This window comes from Amia ocellicauda, chromosome 3, assembly GCF_036373705.1.
Source record: "Amia ocellicauda isolate fAmiCal2 chromosome 3, fAmiCal2.hap1, whole genome shotgun sequence".
Classification (NCBI taxonomy): Eukaryota; Metazoa; Chordata; class Actinopteri; order Amiiformes; family Amiidae; genus Amia; species Amia ocellicauda.
The window spans coordinates 28,300,589-28,319,579 of record NC_089852.1 but is presented as its reverse complement, the minus strand read 5'-3'; the positions used below and the strand labels follow the sequence as shown (position 1 = coordinate 28,319,579).

Here is an 18,991-nt window from a genome sequence, read left to right as displayed (position 1 = left end):
GGAGGGTGGATGAGGAAGGCAAGTCTCACTCCAGAAACTCCTTTCAAAAAGTACAACTGAAATCACATGTAAGTCACTTTATTTACAAACAGTGTCACCATCACACCGACTGCCTGTGTAAGATCTTTCCATCTCTACTCTGCCTGCCTGTCTATGTTTGCATACCCCCCTCTTCCCCTCTCCCCCTCTGGAAGCCCAGGCTGTGCTGATGGAGATACAGTCCCGGGCAACACAGCCCTCGTCATAAATGTACTTGGCGTTGAAGACATTAAAACAAAGAATCATCATAAACAGAGCAGATGAACTGGAATACTGAAATGAAGAGGAAATAGGAAGTTTCCATTGTTTACTCAGCTGTGGATTTTTTTTTTCTTTCCGTGTTGTTTTTGTTGGTCACGTTCTTCACTCCCTCCACATTCACAGATAACAAGTCCAGTCCCCAAATGACACCTCAGGAGGCAGGCAGGGCAGCACCGATGTTCAATATGATTATTATTCCCTGCCTTCTTGCAGTGCCTACGCAGAGGCTGCCTGCTGGGCCTGAGTGCTGCCATCGCTGCTGCCCTCTGCCTGCTGCTTCACGTACTGCTGCAGCAGAGCGGAGAGGTGGGTGGGATGGCGGTGCAGCAGGGCGGCCGTCTGAGAGGTCATCAGGGTCAGGCCGCTCACCACTTGCCCCTGTAGGATGGCCAGGGAGGGCAGTCTGGAGTAGCTGTGTACCCCCTGCAGACTCAGCAGGGTGTCCTCGATACAGCCTCCTGTGTGTATGGGGGGTGGGGGGGGGATTGAGACAGACAACAATTAGCGGCTGGGCTGACAGCATTGCAGGCAAGGAGGGAAAACTGGGAGGTCCGTCTCGCTGAAACTAGGTCTGCAGATTTGTGTAGACAACTGTGAGTGTAGTTGTGTGTGTGTGTGGCTGCAGTTGTGCGACTGTGTGTGTGTGTCTGCATTCAGATGTGTGTTGGGACCCCCACTCACCCAGCAGCACCATCTGTGGTGTGGTTCTCAGACACCGTAGCACCTCCTTCACTTTGGGCTCCTTGCTGACCAGTAGTACGTTCTGGGCAATGAACAGAGGGGCCAGGTTCTGGAACTTGGATCCCGACAGGTATGACCTCATCACCTGCGGCCGGGCGACACAATCACATGACCCTCTGTGGAACGCACCCCTCTGCTGCGGCCCAGCAGTGTTCCGGAACACAATGACATCACCCAGTGGCTCTTAACCTGTTTCTGCTCCACTTCCATCTGGGGCGAGATCTCCACAGGCCCGCTAAGCCAACAACAGAATTCAAAGCCGTGCATCTTGGTTCACCCAGTTGAAAGTGTGACCCCAGGGCTAGCCAATGCCAATCCCTCACCCTAATCTGCACCCTAAACTGGATTTGACTGCAAAATCTAGTTTTACGCGTCAGAAATAACCATCATGTAGCCTTTAAACAATTTCCCCAGAAAATGTAAATGTGCTCAGAAACACACTTGAAAGCATGCTGGCGCTCCCCGGGAATAGGGGTGCGTACCTGATTGGGGTAGAACTTGACTGTGACGTTGAGCCGGTGCAGCTTGTGCCTGAGCAGCAGCATGTCCTCTGCCGTTATGGCGTTATTCTGTGCCACCAAGATCATCTTGTTGTCCTGGAACAGCTGCTCCACCTCTCGGCGCAGGATCACCACCAGGCCACTCTCATGCTGACACAAAAACATACAATCTGAAGTTCCAGATACCCCGAGAAGCCGTACCTTATTTTATTTTTTCTTACAAAGTTATAGTATTTATAAAATTAATGTGGTAGTGTGGCATTAGAAAAGAGCTTATTTGTCACTCTGTAATCCACATCAATTTTTTTCATAATTTTTTCATACACCGATCAGCCATAACATTATGACCATCAGTGGGTGGGATACATTAGGCAACAAGTGAACATTTTGTCCTCAAAGGTGATGTGTTAGAAGCAGGAACAATGGGCAAGCGTAAGGATCTGAGCGACTTTGACAAGGGCCAAATTGTGTTGGCTAGACGACTGGGTCAGAGCATCTCCAAAACTGCAGCTCTTGTGGGGTGTTCCCGGTCTGCAGTGTCAGTACCTATCAAAAGTGGTCCAAGGAAGGAAAAGCGGTGAACCGGTGACAGGGTCATGGGCGGCCAAGGCTCATTGATGCACGTGGGGATCGAAGGCTGGCCCGTGTGGTCCGATCCAACAGACGAGCTACTGTAGCTCAAATTGCTGAAAAAGTTCATGCTGGTTCTGATAGAAAGGTGTCAGAACACACAGTGCATCACAGTTTGTTGCGTATGGGGCTGCGTAGCCGCAGACCAGTCAGGGTGCCCATGCTGACCCCTGTCCACTGCCGAAAGTGCCTACAATGGGCACGTGAGCATCAGAACTGGACCACAGAGCAATGGAGGAAGGTGGCCTGGTCTGATGAATCACGAGTTCAAGGTGTTGACTTGGCCTCCAAATTCCCCAGATCTCAATCCAATCGAGCATCTGTGGGATGTGCTGGACAAACAAGTCCGATCCATGGAGGCCGCACCTCGCAACTTACAGGACTTAAAGGATCTGCTGCTAATGCCTTGGTGCCAGATACCACAGCACACCTTCAGAGGTCTAATGGAGTCCAAGCCTTGACGGGTCAGGGCTGTTTTGGGACCTACACTATATTAGGCAGGTGGTCATAATGTTATGGCTGATCGGTGTATATACATACATTTATATATATAAAAAATACAAGCACACACTGTGGAGATCAGACCATTCAGAACAGCATCCCTCCAGCCCAGAGCTCAGGTGATTCAGATCTATAAACTCTCACCCGCCTCAGTCTTATTTTTCTCTCCTTGGTGCCTTGTTATTTTCCATTCTTTTTCTGTTGAAACTTGGTGTGATGGTCACTACACTAAGTAAAAAATTGACTTCAACTTAAGTAAAGTTAAATTAACCCATTATTAGAAGCTAAGTCAGAATGGAAACTAGAAATGTTATCCAGCTCCTGGAGGAGAGGACAGGCTGGTTGAAGCCCCCGGGGGCTCAGGGCCTCACCTCCTGTGTCCGGCTGGCCTGTGGGACGATGCAACGCTCGGGGGGAGAGGGGCGCGGGGGGATGAATTCTGTCACGGCCATCAGCTTCTGCTTCAGGAAGTGCATGGGCTTCCTGTGACGCGTGACGGCCTTGGATCCATGGCGCACGGTCTGTGTGCAGGGCAGCCAGCCTGGCACACACATGCATAGACAGTTAGAGACACAGAGACACAGAGCAGACAGGGAGACAGACAGAGAAAGGCACAAGGCAACAGGCACAAACACACAGAGAGTAGTAGGAGGTGGGAGAGAGAGACGCAGATGAACATGTGAGAAAATATTCAGTGTCCAAGTTAAGGGCGATCCCATGAGAAGGTGAGCACTCATGCTTTCAAAATGCCTGACTGCCTTGGCCAAAAGGCTTCCTTCTTGTAATCAAATAACCAGAATCAAGTTTTAACGCAATAGTGAGGGCAATGTCATATTTAGAGGCGAATTTGTTACAATGCTGGATAGGATCCTTGGATCACTCACTTATTAATGGACACCAAACGAGCACGATGGGGCGAATGGCCTCCTCTCGATTGTAAACTTTCTTGTGTTCTAATGCTATATTGTGTATTGTAAGGGATTAATTGTGTGAGCCAAGAAAAACTAAGCACTAAACCTTAGGTAAAGTGATATAAAAACACAGCATATAAATAACAGATACACATGGATGCCTTTAGAAACCACGTTAGACAAACGACTACAAATGCATAACAACAGTAAGACGAATACGTATTAATTTAAATGTCATTGTAGTGATTTCTCTGTGGAGGATGACTTCAGTTCCGAGGTCGCTTCTCCCTCATATTGCTGACAGGTGAAAACAGACAGCAGGTTTATCTTTTTACCACACAGTATGTGTTGCTTTTTTATTATTTTCCGAATCTGGATATAAACTTAAACTACATACCCAGCCTGGATAAAATCTTTCCACACAAGGTCGCCGCCATCTTGAACCGGATATAAATAATCAAAATGTCACAATGTACTTCCGCCTATCGTTACAGCGTGACTGTGACATCCAGTCCGCCATCTTGGGTGAGAATACACGCCGCTCCTGAAAGTGTAGTAACCGGCGTAGCCAACCTCGGGATTTAGCGTCAATGAAATTGGATATAAAAGTTTCAACATTGAACCATATATTTACTCCTAAAACTCCGATGATTAACTGTTTGATCAACTATAGCTACAAACAGCAAACATCAGACAATTAAAAATAGAACAATAATTAAAGTTTATGCAGATGCTTCAAATTCTAGTTACAACATGCGGTCCGGGTCCTCTTGTAAAAGTGCAGTTTCAGGTTTTTAGTTTTCACAAATACATCTTAAGTGTAGGTTTTGCTGCGAAACTTTTTCATTATGGATAGATAGATAGATATATAGATATAGGCATCGTTGCAGTCATTGTTCGCGCCAGGGGGCGGGACCATGGGGATACGTCCTTCGTATAGCGTGATGACGTCATGCCTTGGCGTTTGCACACTACCTTGCTTGCCAGAAATGATACCGAGTCAGGGGTTGATCCGGGCAATCGGTGGGGTTGTCAGCGGCAGTAAGTCATTCCTCCGTCAACGAGCACTGCAGCGCCTGCTGTCCACAAGCGACTTCCTCACCGGCTGCCCTTGTCTTCGCACGAAACACACAGCCTCGGAAATGGACCTGAGCGACATGAGGAAGAGTTACAAAGCAGACGAGGAGGTAGGAATAACACTGTCCAGTACACAGTCACAGCTGCAGGGATGGCATCTCTGTAGTGGGGGCTTCAGGTCAATCGGAGTTTGTGCACGCAGCTACAACAGCGATATCACTGGCAGTATCATTTCTGTGCGTGCTGTGTATTAAACGCCGAGTCTGCGATCACATATTCAAATAAAACCGTTCGGTCTGCTATACTGTGCACTATTATTGAACATATTGGATGCACCATAGAAAATGGTTACGTGCAAAACAACAACACTTGATATTGCTTAAAGTCACCCTGCGTAAGTGTGAATGTTAATTAATAACAGCATCAACAGTCAGGGAGGACACAGATACGTGTCTGTTACATAATCGCAGGCGTGCTGTTACGTAATCTGTACCCCGCCCCCCCAGTGCCTTTGCTGGAGGAGCTCATAAACGACATAATGAGCCACTGAGCACTGGGCTGTAGTGGCAACACACACACACACACACACACACACACACACACACACACACACACACACACGGTGGACTCGTCTAAACGGATGTTTCCAAGTAAATATAACAGGTTTTGCACAAGTTGAAAGATAATGACATCATATTCTTTGTCATCATCATTGTGGTGTTGGTTGGGTGCTGTTTCTGGAGGGGGTGTGTCTGTGAGGGAAGGCTGGGGGTCTGACTGCTATCCTGTCCTGTCTTTCTGCCTGTCTGTGTCCCCTCTACTCCACCAACCTGTCTGTCTCTCCCAGGCCTTCGAGGAGAAGCACCTGGTTTCTCTCGATCCCATTAAGCAGTTTGAGGACTGGTTCAACCAGGCCACCAAGTGCCCTGCCATCGGGGAGGCCAATGCCATGTGTCTGGCCACCTGCTCAAAGTAAGGCCCCAGACTCTTGCCAGGGCTGACCCTCGCTGTGCCCAGGGAGGCTGCGCTTGCAAACAAGGGCAGGCATAGACGTCCGTGCTAAAACACCATGCAAACAAGTCTGTCTGCATGCTTGTCTGTGTATCTCTCTGCCTGTTTCTTTCTCTATGTGTCTCCCTCTCTCTCTTTGCGTCTTGCTTTCTCTATGTCTCTCTGTATGTGTGTCTCGCTGTGTCTCTCTCTGTTTTGTAATGGAAACACCTTGCCTGCTGTGACTGTTCTTGCACGTTTTTGACACGTTGTAATGTTCAGAAAGAGTATCTGTATTGACCGCTCTCTCCCTGCCTTCTTACTCCCACTCTCTCTTTACTTCCCCCCACAGAGATGGCCGCCCGTCTGCACGCATGGTGCTGCTGAAGGGCTACAGTGACGAGGGCTTCCGCTTCTTCACCAACACGGAGAGCCGCAAGGGCGCTGAGCTGGTGAGGAGGGGGTGGCAGCCCTGTGGCCCCCTGCACCCCCACCACCCAAAACTATGCTCCACAGCCCAGCCCAGCCCAGCCTTGACTAACACACCTGTCCTGTGTTTGTGTTTTGTTTTCCCTCCAGGCGTGCAATCCTTTCGCATCTCTCGTGTTCTACTGGGAGCCCTTGAACAGACAGGTAAGGGGATAAAATAATGGTTTCAGTTTTAAAAGGTGAATAGAGGGAAGGGTGGAGTGAGAGAGAGGAAGGAGGAGGAGGTGGAGGATGTATATACAGACACCCTGGCATGTTTGTGTTGCTGTTGCTGTGTCTGATGTTGTTGCTGTTGACAGTGGCGTATATGGAGGGGACACGGTGTCATGGCAGTTTTGAAAAAATCGAGACCCTGCACCTCTAGCGCCGGATGTGTCCCATAGTGATGTGTGGTTGTGAAGCAAAGATGTGTTTGAGTCAAAATCTGCCTGATTTCACGGAGATTTTGAGCTAAGTTTTTCGTCTTGAAATGACGTTGTTGCTGTTGCTGTGCAGGTGCGTGTGGAGGGCCCGGTGACCCAGATGCCCAAGGAGAAAGCGGAGGGGTACTTTCATTCGCGGCCCAAGAGCAGCCAGATTGGTGCCGTGGTGAGCCGACAGAGCACCGTCATCCCCAGCAGAGAGGTGAGGACAGCCCGGCCTACCCTCCAGTTAGTCGGCCGTGTGTGCTTTTGCTCATGTCTGTGTGCGCACATGCGTGTGTATGAGAGTTCAGGGGTCTCTCTTTGTGTGCTCTGTTCTAATTCAACTGTCAGACATTTGCTAATTGGTTAGTCGGTCAGTAAGCTGCGAAATCAGATGTGCACTGCGATGATTGCCTGTCACTGAGGGGCAGGGTGTGAGCGCCTGTCTCTGTCTGTGTCTATTCGCAGTACCTGAGGCAGAAGAACGCCGAGGTGGAGGAGAAGTTCAGAGACTCGGCTGTCCCCATGCCCGACTACTGGTGAGTGACAACATTGCCGTGTGGTGAGTCAGGGCACCTGTGGTGGTGCAGCACAGGAGGGCGCAGGGTCATATGGCCAGCAGAGCTTACAGGGGAGGAATTGAGGTGAGGTGAGGTCCTGTAAGATGCACAGGAACTCTAGCAAAGCCAAGGTGCAGCCAAAAGTGGCAGTTGCACCAGTCACCCAATCAGGATTGCCTCATTCCCCATGAGACAGTTATTATTTCGCCTCCGGTTGTCACTTCATTTGCAAACAACCCCTCGCTCTTCATTTTACCCCAGTGGCCTGAAATCTGAAGTTTACCCAGCTGCACCGCTGTTATCCCCCAGTCAAACAGCGCAGTCAGTGCTGGCCAGCGATGTGTGTGTGCGCCCAAGTTGCTCCCAGTTTACTCTCTCTTTTGCTGGCGCACTCACTTCACCCTTGTTCGAGGGCCAACTCTACAGTGGTCTCTCCTGTTCAAACTGGCCAGTGAGGTCCACAATGCAGAGAGGGGTGAGACTCTCACTGCTTGGCGTTTTGGAAGAGGCTTTGGAAGGTTTTTTAATGAGCTTCAGTGTCTTCTGCTCTGTCGGCAACGTTTAAGAAAAAAACCAAAATGCCTCAAGCCGCTGTGTAGTGCGAGTGTCCGCTCTGTCCAGGAAGGCGTGACTCTGACCAGATTCCCTCATTGTGTTTCTCCCCTCTCTGTCCTTCCCTGCACTGGGCAATAATGGCATTCCTGTCCTGCTTCCCTCTCCCCTGGCAGGGGCGGCTACGTCCTGCGGCCCGAGGTGATCGAGTTCTGGCAGGGTCAGACCAACCGGCTCCACGACCGCATCGTGTTCCGGCGTCCGGCGGAGGGAGATGCTGTGGACGTGGATGGCGTCGCACAGCGCAAAGGGGAAGGCAACTGGATTTTCCAGAGGCTGTCGCCGTGAACAGGGGGGAGGGATCTCCATCCGCAAAGGTGGCCCGGCTACTTTCTATTACTTTGCAGATTGACGGACTGGGGGAGAGAGGGGGAGAGGACAGCTGGGGAAGTGGGAGAGGAGGAGAGAGAGACCAGGGGGCTGCAGCCATATTTAGATTCTTCTGAGAGAATTCTCTTCCCACCCCTGTTTTAATATCCTTAATCTAGACCTGAAAGGGCAATGTGAAATGTTTAAAGTGCCATGTTATGTAACAAGTGAATTGGTTTTGTAATTCTATGGCAGTGAGAAACTCATTGTTTTTCAGTAAAGGTTAGATATAATGGCGTGCTGTAAAAAAAACACTCCATTTGTAAATGATTAACATGTTTCTTTTCTGATTTCTTATTTCTTTTTGTCTTGTAATTGTTTTGGGGGGTTTTCCAGTCTGGTTGGATGATGGCCCAGCTGTGCCTGCTTGAGCTGCAGTTGTTCCTCAGGCCTCTTGAATGAGAGAAAGAAAGGGTTTGGGCACTTCTGCACTAGCTGACACTGTGTCATTTCTGCCCAAGAGCCGACACACAAACGGCAGGACAGCAGGCATGATGGCACCATGTCCTGCATTCGTACAATCCCGCACTAGGGACCCCGCGTGTCACAACAGTGATGTCTTTCATTGTAACGTATGTGATTCTGTTTGTGTCTGAAATGGCAGTTTGTGACGGTGACACATGTTCACTGCTGTCCGAGGACTCAGTCTCCTCATTTGATTTTTTTGTTTGTTTGTTTTCCTCCTGGTTCTTTTTAACAAACATTGAGTAGGACTTGTGGAGGTGTGCAATAATAAATTACATTTGTGACTCCTAAGTGGTGCAGTACTGATTTGTCACCAGCAGTGGGTGCTGTGTCAGCTTCCCTGTACTTATTCTCCTGTCTCCTGGAAATCTCAGCAGTGGCGAGCAAGGGGAGCATTTACCTAATATCATAATATATAATATATATGAAACATCCACAGGCAGAATGATCACAGTCCCGTTCCTCCTTGTTTCAGTTTTAGGACATTTTTATTGGCTTGTATTTAAACGCACAGATTTGCAGAAGATGAGTAGTGCTCTCCGTGTCTCTGAATGCCCGAACTTGATGTCCTATAATGGGGCGTTGTGTCTGACCACTCAGGAGTCAGATAGTCCTGAAGCCTGTTTTTCCTAATGGTCTGTGATCCACCTGCCCCCCAGGCTCTTCATGCATATGTAAATATGGACAGATATGTATATATATGTATGTGTATCTGATCTTGTCTTCTGCTGGCGTGGGCCCCAGGCTGTCTGAGCCCAGCTGAGCATTATATAACCTTCATCTCCACACCTTCCCTTCTATACTAATTGCATTCTCTGCCAGGGACCAGGGCAGGTGGGCATTGTGTGTCTGCGTATCTGGTTCACGGGAGCTATTGTGTGCCGGGACAATACGCACAGTCCGCCGTTGCACACTGGCCCCCCTCGGTCACTCTACGTGCGACTGTCTTGTGTGTCTGAAACTGAAAGTCTGGATCGTGTGGGTTGCTTCCTTCAGCAGACAGAGGCACTTTAAAAAATACTTTAAAGAAAATAACCTGCAGAGGTTCAGTTGGGGAATGGATCCAGAAACCTCTGACTGCCCCGCGGTGAGGGGAGATGATAATCGACCAAAGCAGTCTTTCAGGGAAATGAGTTTGTGTCAGGGAAGTGAGCTTACTCATTTTGAATATCTGCTTAGAATTGAGCCAAGCTGTAAAACAATAGTGGCACGTAGTGACCCAGGATTGGAACTGTTACACCTGATAAGGGCACTGGTTCCCCTTGCCATAAAATCAGATTTATTTATTTATATGCCTATAAAATACATAAAATATAATCTTCACTTCCTTGTTTTTTGTTTTGTTTTGTTTTTTACAAAATCATTCTTTATGTAGTTGCTTTGACAACAAAACATAAGAAGGTACTTAATCACGTGCAGTGTATGAGAGTGTAGCAATACAAGTATTTAAATGTGAAGCTGACTGTGCAGGGGAGCATCGCTGGCTATCTGTGGAGCAGCAGCAATTTCAATTATAACAGCTCTTTTATAATGGCTCACAAGTAAACCAAAGCTCAGTCTGTCAGAGCAAAGCGTAATGTAACTGAGGACTTTGTGGGAATGCCTGACCGCAGGTTCCTCAGTGCCTCTGCTTTTGGTCACATTTTCCATGCATATTTAAAAAAAAAAAAAAATAATAATAATAATAATAATAATAATATTATTATTATTATTAAGTATAGTTTCTGATGTGATGGATCTGGAGTGCAGTGCTGCTCAGCCCGAAAACGCCCTCTACTGGGGCAGCCAGGTGAGGATGCTCAAGCTGGGGTCGCAGAAACTCACTGCCGGCTCACTACCACTCCAGCCATCAGAGAGTTTCTGTTATCATGTTCAGCATCTTAAAGTAATTGAAAAATCATCCGAATCTTACACACACACACAGAGACACACATACACTGGTCTCCCTGTGTATTAAAGGAAACAAAAAACAATAATCAAAGTGAAACAACGACAGGAGCCGCAGCAGCACTTGTTCTGACTTGTTCTTAATATCATTAATGCAACCCCCCCCCACCTCCCATCTAGGTTGCTTTAATCTCCTTGTGGGAAACGAGTCTCAGCTCCTGTGTGTTAATCTTCCTCCGGGCTGCTGAACACGCTCCCTCCCCGTCACCCTCCCTGCGCTGACCCGCTACGGGCCACGCTGTACTGGAAGCAGGCAACTCCTGTCCTCCAGGGCCGTGTGGGGCCTCTGCTTTCCATACCACCCCAGGGTTTCAATTACTCTGGATTGACTAAAGTCATGACTAGGATACGAGGTCAAATCACCCTGTGTAACTCCTTGGCAGTTTAATCGGATTGCTTGACCGCAAGAGAATACCCCATCCCTGCGCTGCATGCTAAAAGACACAGAGTAATTCATACTTTAGTAGTTGTTTTTAAACGAAATTAAACTAAATAAATCCAAAAAGTTGGATGTTGGAGTGCTTCTCTCTAAAGTTTAGCCTTGACTGTGGTTTCTGGAGCAATCAGTCTCTCTCTGCCTCTCTTAAAAAGTATTTTGTTTTGTTTTCAGGGTTTTAGTCCAGTTCTTAAGCAGTATTTATGGTTGCTGTTGTTCATTTTATTATTATTTTATAAAATTAAAGCAGAATTAACCTTTGAACTCTTATTAGTTTTCCTCCTCCTTGTTAATCATACAAACGTTTATACAATTATATGGAAACATGAATTAACAAAACACGTTGTATTATCTGAAGAAGCAATTTGCCTGAATGTTTACATATACACAGTCAATCATTTATTAAATCTGGAATTGGGCTACAGTGACAGAATCTGTGGAGCGTGGTCTTCATGGCCATCCAGGGTCAGAGCCCTGTAGCCGACCTGTCAGAAGCCTGCTGCTCGTGTGGCTGTTCCTCTCAGAGACAGGGACAGATATGGGGACAGGGACAGGAACAGACAGAGACGGATGAAGACAGGGACACTGACTAGCCTCAGAGACACATTGTGACAGGTACTAATGTGAGAGTGGACACTGGGCTGAACTACCATCCTTTACCCTTCCTGAGTCTTCAATACTACACACAGCCATGGAGAAGAGCAACAGAGGTGAACTGAAACACAATGCACAGACCCCGCAGTTACAGGTGGATCGACTGCGTGTCAAACAGATGTCACAATTCACTACGTGTCTCAATCTGGGTCCCGTTATTGTTTTATTAAATGCATGTTTGTTTTTCTTTTAATTTAAGCTGCACACTCCATCATCGCATTACAGGTTAAATATTTGACAATCAGAGAGGGATTGTGTTTCTGCCTGTATCAGCCTGGGCCCTCCACCCAGTGCGGAGAGTCAATCTGTGCGGAGGTGCCTGGGTGCGCCTCTAGGGTTGTTGTGCCAACGTGGGCGTGGGACATACACTGATTTCTCTCAGTCTTTACCACAACACACAGTGCTGGGTGTGGCGTTGGCAGGAGATGTGGGGCAGGATGAAGATCAGTCAGACAGCGGGAGAGACGGACAGAGAGAGGGAGAGGGATGGAACCCCAAGATCAGATGGAATACAGGGATGGAATTCAGTCTGTTCCAGTCATATCGACTGCAGTATTTTACATTTTCATCATATGATTATTATTAGACACATATAGATACATCTCTATTTCCCCCCTCAAATAATGTTCTTTTTCTGTCAAACATCTTTCCATTTTATATGATTCCTTTAAATTTCTCATCTGGACTGGACATTCAAAGTTAATATCTCAACCCTCCTTTGAAAGCAGAGCAAACTTAAAAAAAAAAAAATTGAAAATGTGGTGGTTTCAAATTCCAGTTTTTGTTGCTTCCTCTCACATAACTGAGGTGGCTGACAGGGGTCAATGATTCAATCAACTCCAAGTGGACTACCTCCCTTTCCTTTAGTTTTTTTTTGTTTGTTTTTTTTAATTAATATAAAATGGAAACAAACAAACATGTGTCCGGAGTTCAGTTTTGTTCATAGTTTGGTTTGGGGGCAGAATGCCGCAGTTCCCTGAGCAGAGCAGAGTTTACCAAATGACCCCGCCTGCCCCGGCCACCCCATGACGAGACTCCGGAGTCACTCGTGCCCACTCTGCGGTGGCTGCTGGGCACAGCTGACAGCAGGTGGCAGCAGGGGGCGTTAGGGGCCGGACTTGTGGTTCTCGTTGCTCTCGGGAAACAGGTTCGGGTTCTCAGCCAGCGTGGCACGGATCTTCTTCTTCTCCTTGAAGCGGCCAGAGTGGGACACCTTCACGTGCCGGCCCTTGGTGGCCGTCTTGTCCATGATCTTCTCCAAGCGTGCGCTGTATTGGCTGTCCTCAGGTGTGACGGCGCCACCCGGTGGTGGGGGAGCCGTTGGCGTGGGGGCCGTGGGGCCGGATGGGGCGGCAGTGTCCTTGTAGCTGTGGTTGCTGGCATACTCCGCAGGGATCTCGTACAGTACCTTGGCCTCCGATTTCTTCTTGCGCAGGAAGGTCAGCTTCCACCAGCTGTGCGGTGGCTCCGCCATGGCTGTCGGGTAGAGCGGGGGGAAGGGGGGACTGGGGGGTGATTAGCAGAAGGGGGGGTGCGAGGGAGCTGCTGCACCTGGTTTAATGACACAGACAACAAAGGTTACAGTCAGAGAGAGGATGGTCTGGCTCATCTCAACTATTCTGAGAGCTGGAGTCGTTCGACTGCTCTGTAAATAAATTATGCCTTTCACACACACATCTTTCTTGTCTGTTGCCACTTGCCCCCTCTGCCCAGGGCCACTGTCTCATCTGCCCTGTCAGACTGAGAGAGGGGCGCGGTGCTCTGCGTGGCGATCTGTGGCTGTCACGCATCTTTAATTGCACTTCAATAGGGGCCAACGGCCAGGAGGCTCTTATCGGTCATGTTCCAACAAGCATAGTAACAGTCTCTGAGTATCACTGAGTATCACTCTGCATCGGTAATAAAGATGGCATTGCAGAGATAGTGCTGTTTTGATTCCTAAGCTACCCCCGGTTTACTGGCCAGGCTGTTTGTATTTGTATACGCATGTTTGTTCATTTAGGCCTGAAACCACATGAAGAGAGCTCTCCAAGCTGCTGGCCTCAAATCGCAGACCCCTCACTCGACAGCAGCATTGTGATTGCCGCACGCATGGAGCGTGGTTGTCCTGCACTGTGGCTGGGCAGCAGACTCCGGGCCCTGCCCTGCACAAGACAGCCACAGATCACCACACCAACAATGATGCTGCACCATTTTTTTTAAGTGACGTTTGCACGACCGACACCTGACTCCAGGGCACCAGCGCCTAAATAAATAATCTCCAGTGTCAGGTGTTTCTTAACTCCCCGCCCCCTGCCACAAGCCCCTAGACGTGGCTCTCCTACAGTTCTGCGGTGGAACTGCCATATCGTATGGTGTAGATTCTCCTCGACGGTGCTAACTGTGGTCCCCGAGTCCAAGCCCTCCTATATTTCTAAAGTGCATTTGCTTGTCATATTAAACCTTGTAAACAGATCTTTCACGAAAACATGTGAATAGCTAAATAAATAAATAAACAAATTCATACGTATATAATATTGATTTTGACAGCATGCAGCCAATGCTACATCAATATTTATCTAACCCGGTGTAGCTTCGCCTGCTGCTGACAATACTGTATGCGTGCAGGGGACTGTCAAGAGTTGCCAGTGGTAACCAGGACTGATTATCTGCCTGGCGAGGCAGCTTCCTTATACACTGCATATCTGTTTCCTCGTGAGACACTGATAGGGGCCTCAACTGTACAGTAATCGCCTCAGCCCTGATAGTGTTGCCACCATTAAGAGGCAATAAACATCTATTTGTGCTGGGGCTGGGGCCTGTGACACACTCACTGACAAATCAAAGCCCCCCCCCCTCCCTGCAAATTCAAACCCAGTACTGAACAAGATCATGTTTTGTGTTTGTTTGTTTTGTTTTGTTTTGTTTTGTTGTGTATTAATGAGAAAAGATAAAAGGAAAACAAACTCTGACAAGAGCTGAAGCCATTTCTGCGAGTGTCATCTGGGTCACAGGTCTGAGTGAACCTTAGCCAGGGCTGACCTGACCTAAAAAGTTTCACATTTCATTTTAGAATACTTTTATTGATTGATTGATTTAATTATTGTAGAGGGCAAGAGTTTAGGAGCCAAAAAAACAACAGTAATTCAGTCCTAATAGGGGCTCGATGAAGGATGTTAGAGGTGAAGCCGTCCTCTGGAGCTGAGCTGGGCTGTGGGGCTGTGGTTGTCTGGGGAGGTCACTGAGTTGGATAAAACATTTACATGTGGCTACAAGTGCCATTTTCATCAGCGCTGGCTTCCTTCTGTGACCGGTCCATGAACTGTCACCCAGTCCTCCTGTCCTGCGCATGAGTGTGTCACTGTGTGTGTGTGTGTGTGCGCGTGTGTCTGCATGTGCATGTGCAGGTGTGTCTGCGTATGTGTGTATTTGTGTGTGTTTGTGCGTGTGTGTGTGTGTGTGTGTGTGCATGCGTGTCCCTCTTCCTCCTCTTCCTCCCACCGAAACAGAAAACAAAGAGACACAAAGCGGCTCGGGGGCCTGCCTGCCTCCTGCTCTCCCCTCCAGGCTTTTTGCATGTGATTTGAATGTGCACAGTGCTGAGATTGAGCTGCTCTGTACTGAATCTGCCCCAGTGTACTGTACTGTACCCAGCAAAAACATCCCCTTCCCATCGCAATGCAGCGTGCCAGGCCATGCTCTGCTTCCACAGGGATCAGGAGCAGGAGGAAGAAACGCACAGCTGTGGCAAGCGGGCTGCTTTTCTATCATCCTGCCTCCAGGCACATGAGCTGGGACACCCACCAGCTGTTTATTTTGCAGGGTTTGTCCTTCAATGACAGGATATAATGACATATAAAAACAGTGTTTGGCGAATGGGACCTTCAGACGTTTAGGGATCCCCAGCCTACAATGGGAGGCTGTTGCCTCAGTGGAACAGCGGTACCCCCTGTGCCCCTCTGTGGCTCTCTGCCACATTCTCCCGGGTCACTCAGACAATACCAACCAGTTTAACTACAGATTAGCTCCTCAGGCACATCTCCAGGCCAACTGCATTTACCCCTGCATTTATTACCCCAGTGTCTTCCACCAAGGGGTCAGAGGGCAAGAGTCAAAGGTCAGGTGGCATCACCAGGTTGGCTTTTGACCCTGCCCTGATGCACAGGACTGTCTCTCCCCACTGTGCCTGAGCTGTGCCATGGAGGATGTGATGCGATGTCTGCCTCCAAGGCCCTGTGTGTGAGTTAGTGTGTGTGTGTGTGTGTGTGTGTGTCTTTGTGTACTGATTGACTGACTGCCAGGGCTGTGGCCTTTACCTTGGACACCGCCTACCCAGACAAAGAGTAGCCATTGGGAATTCCTGTCATGTGAGGAGCCGTAAACCCTGGGATCGACGCCCCACTACTTTAATTAGTCGCCCTGCCGTCCTGCTCTTGTGCTGTTGTAGTTCTCTTGTCTTTCTGATCACCGCGGAGAGACACAAGTGACAGAATGGTCAGCTGCCAGAAATATACACCTGGATGAAAAGCTCAGTGATATGACGATGGGAGTGTAAATACAATTAAAAGAATATACAAAACACAGGCCTGCTTTTGAAGAGACAGTTTCGTCGATACTACTACAACTCCTATTGCTAATATAATAATAATAATAATAATAATAATAATAATAATAATCATAATAATAATAATAATAATAATAATGATAATAATAATAATATCGTCTCCGGCTTCCCTGTGACCCCCACCAGGATAAGTGGTTTCAAAAATGGATGGATGGATGGATGGATAATAATAATAATAATAATAATAATAATAATAATAATAATAATAATAATAATAATAATAGCAGATTTAAGTGGTTTATTATGATTCACATCATATGTCAACTTCAGTCCCAAGGGCTTCAATGTTCAAGGTTCAATGATACCATGAAGAGCACAGAAGGAGCGGGGGGCTACCTGGTGAGGACAGGGCGGTGTTTATGCTTCGAGCACAGACAGGGTCAGGGACCCCAATGCGCTGCGTGCCTTCAGGAGCTTCATTATGGAGCAGTTTTAGGGGGTTTCATGCCAGCCTGGCCCAACCCGACCCACCCCGTCTCCTTTCATTCAGGCCCATCAATGCCTGGACACAATGAAGGCAGGTACGAATTAAAAAAATGCAGGAAAAAGAATCGTCCGACTCCTATATCCTTACACACACACAGCTGGGCCTGGGCCGTGAGCTTTTGTCTGTTTTATTTATCTATCTATCTATTTATTTATTCATGTATTTGTGTATTTCTTTATTTATAATTTCTTAACAGGGTAAAACCACAGAGCGGGAAGCGCAGCCAAAGCGCTTAGGGGCACAGCTACCGTGGCTGCAGGTTTGAGTCGAGTTATTTAGATGCATTTGACAAGGCTATGATTAATGGCATGTGTCATGTGTCATGTGTCATGTGTGAGTGTGTGTGAGTGCGTGTGTGTGTGTGATGGTTTAACATGGCCCAGGAGAAAGTGATGTTTAACCAGGCTTGTGTCAGAGTCTGGTTATTATTAAGCTGTCGTTTAAGGTCTTAGGAATGAATGTCAGGCTTATGGGTTGATGGTTAAGTTTAGGGTTATTGATTTAGGTTGCTATTGGTAAGAACACAAACCCAAACCCTAATTCCCAGGGTTCTAGGGTATGGATCATGGGTCGGGGTAATTAAGAAAACAAAACACAGCTCCTATCAGCCCCAAGTGTCTGGGGGGTAAAATGTTACATTGACATTGTATGAGTATCACGGCCCCACTGTTGGCCCAGCTGGAGGTCCACCACAAATTTTTAACCGACAGAGCATGTGACCTGACATGCCAGGTATAGTGGAGGAGCAGTGCGCACTCACGGCTCACAGATCCCTGCAGGGAGGGCTGGAGAACACCTAGAGGGCAGGTGGTCTTCATGCCTTCCCAGACGTCTACAAAGGTTTTGAATGGGTTACCCCATGGATCCAGAAGATCCCTTTGGTGTCATGCTTCATTAAACACGCACAGGAGAGCCCTGGAGTCTGAATGGGTTGCGATCTTGTTTTGCGTTCATAAAACGTCTCATGTGACCTCTAGAGTTTTCTCTTCTGGAATCTGTCAGAGGACAAGGTGTGTGTGTTGAGGGGGGCAGGAGAGGACTTGGAGATGCCTCAGGGAGCTTTTTTGTTACTGAGAAATCACACAGAAGAATACACAACTATATTCAATTGTTCAGCATACACAGCTGACTGGACCGGGGCTGGGAACGGCAACGCACTGTGACGAGGGCCACGGCAGGACTCACTATTCAGCCTCTCGAAGGGCAAAGTTATTTATTTACTTGCTTACTTACTTACAGACATGTTTGTTTGTTTCTTAATCTATCACAGAAAGTTTAATGAGCAAGTACTACAGCATTTTCTACCTCTGTAACGTTGACACCATGGAGTGCAGGCCACCCAGAGGACCCTGCAGAGGATCTAGCCTGAGACACATTCTTAAACACTGCCCAACTCTCCCCAGAAACAAGCAGAAGGGAAGACAAACACACAATCACAAACACAAACGAACATACAGACACACTGACATGCACAGATCCACACAGTCACACACAGACATGCACAAATGCGAGCAAGTTACAAGTTATCAGTGAGCGTGGCGGGAGCAGTGTGTCCGATCGGAGCCAGTTCTCACCTGAGTAGAGAGAGGTCAGCCGTCGGGCTCCTGTGTCGGTCAGCCGCAGATCCACAGGGTTCGGGGTGGGAGGCTAGACCAGCGGCACAGCCTGGCAGACAGCACACTGCAGTCCACTCGCCAACATCACGCACTGACCAATGTCCCCAAGGACAAGAGTGAACTCGATTACCTCCTTAGTGTATTTTTACTTTCTTTCTTTTCTTCTTCTTTTATTGTTTCTTCTCTTTCTCTCTTTTCTATCTGTCCTTTCTTTCCTGCTCTCCTTTTTTAGCCCGTGTAGATACTATGAGAGCAACAGGTGAATAACTGCAGGTGCCTGTCTCTCTCTCTCTCTCTCTCTCTCTCTCTCTCAGTTTCAGTCATACACACTCATGGTCACACACACATACGCACACACTCTCGCTCACTGTAACCCTCTCTCTCTCACAGCCAAGTTGAAAGCTAAGTCCAACCCCCTTGTGACTTGAGTAAATATTTGCGCAGAGTGCGCTGGGAGGGGAAGGTCAGACTGTGGCTCTCTGATCCCTTTTTCTGTGATGCTGGCCCTATAGTCAATTACTATACTCTCTCTGCAGTCATTTTATTAGCGTTATGTAACCCAGGGCCAGGAGAAAAAGGGACAGTTGTTTGCTTGCTTTTCTGCATTGTTTTCCTGTCAGGTCTGTACAGGAATACTGGGAGGAGACAAGATTTGCATACAGTATTTATAAACATAGTGAAGTAAATTCAAATAAAATC

The 18,991-nt window shown here is 47.9% G+C and overlaps 3 protein-coding genes across 4 annotated transcripts; 1 reads left to right on the top strand and 2 right to left on the bottom strand.

The window, feature by feature from the left end:
• Positions 1 to 62: 62 nt before the first annotated feature.
• On the bottom strand, positions 63 to 4,086 carry mrpl10 (mitochondrial ribosomal protein L10). Its single transcript, XM_066698838.1, has 5 exons — positions 3,981 to 4,086; positions 3,044 to 3,213; positions 1,524 to 1,691; positions 982 to 1,126; positions 63 to 758 (listed from the first exon to the last, which is right to left on the bottom strand). The coding sequence occupies exons 1-5, from the start codon at positions 4,018 to 4,020 to the stop codon at positions 517 to 519; spliced, it is 765 nt and encodes a 254-aa protein (XP_066554935.1). The 5' UTR covers positions 4,021 to 4,086; the 3' UTR covers positions 63 to 516.
• Positions 4,087 to 4,155: 69 nt separating this feature from the next.
• On the top strand, positions 4,156 to 8,840 carry pnpo (pyridoxamine 5'-phosphate oxidase). Of its 2 annotated transcripts, XM_066698837.1 has the most exons (8): positions 4,156 to 4,770; positions 5,508 to 5,632; positions 6,003 to 6,102; positions 6,230 to 6,283; positions 6,635 to 6,763; positions 7,012 to 7,082; positions 7,832 to 8,032; positions 8,421 to 8,840. In XM_066698837.1, exons 1-7 carry the CDS (start codon positions 4,501 to 4,503, stop codon positions 8,001 to 8,003), a joined length of 921 nt encoding a protein of 306 aa, XP_066554934.1. In that variant the 5' UTR covers positions 4,156 to 4,500; the 3' UTR covers positions 8,004 to 8,032; positions 8,421 to 8,840. The 2 variants fall into 2 exon arrangements, with proteins under 2 accessions (XP_066554934.1, XP_066554933.1); XM_066698836.1 differs by having other exon boundaries at positions 7,832 to 8,840.
• Positions 8,841 to 11,726: 2,886 nt separating this feature from the next.
• Positions 11,727 to 18,670, bottom strand: prr15lb (proline rich 15 like b). The gene is made up of 2 exons (XM_066698834.1): positions 18,251 to 18,670; positions 11,727 to 13,137 (listed from the first exon to the last, which is right to left on the bottom strand). The coding sequence occupies exon 2, from the start codon at positions 13,058 to 13,060 to the stop codon at positions 12,692 to 12,694; it is 369 nt and encodes a 122-aa protein (XP_066554931.1). The 5' UTR covers positions 13,061 to 13,137; positions 18,251 to 18,670; the 3' UTR covers positions 11,727 to 12,691.
• Positions 18,671 to 18,991: the final 321 nt, after the last annotated feature.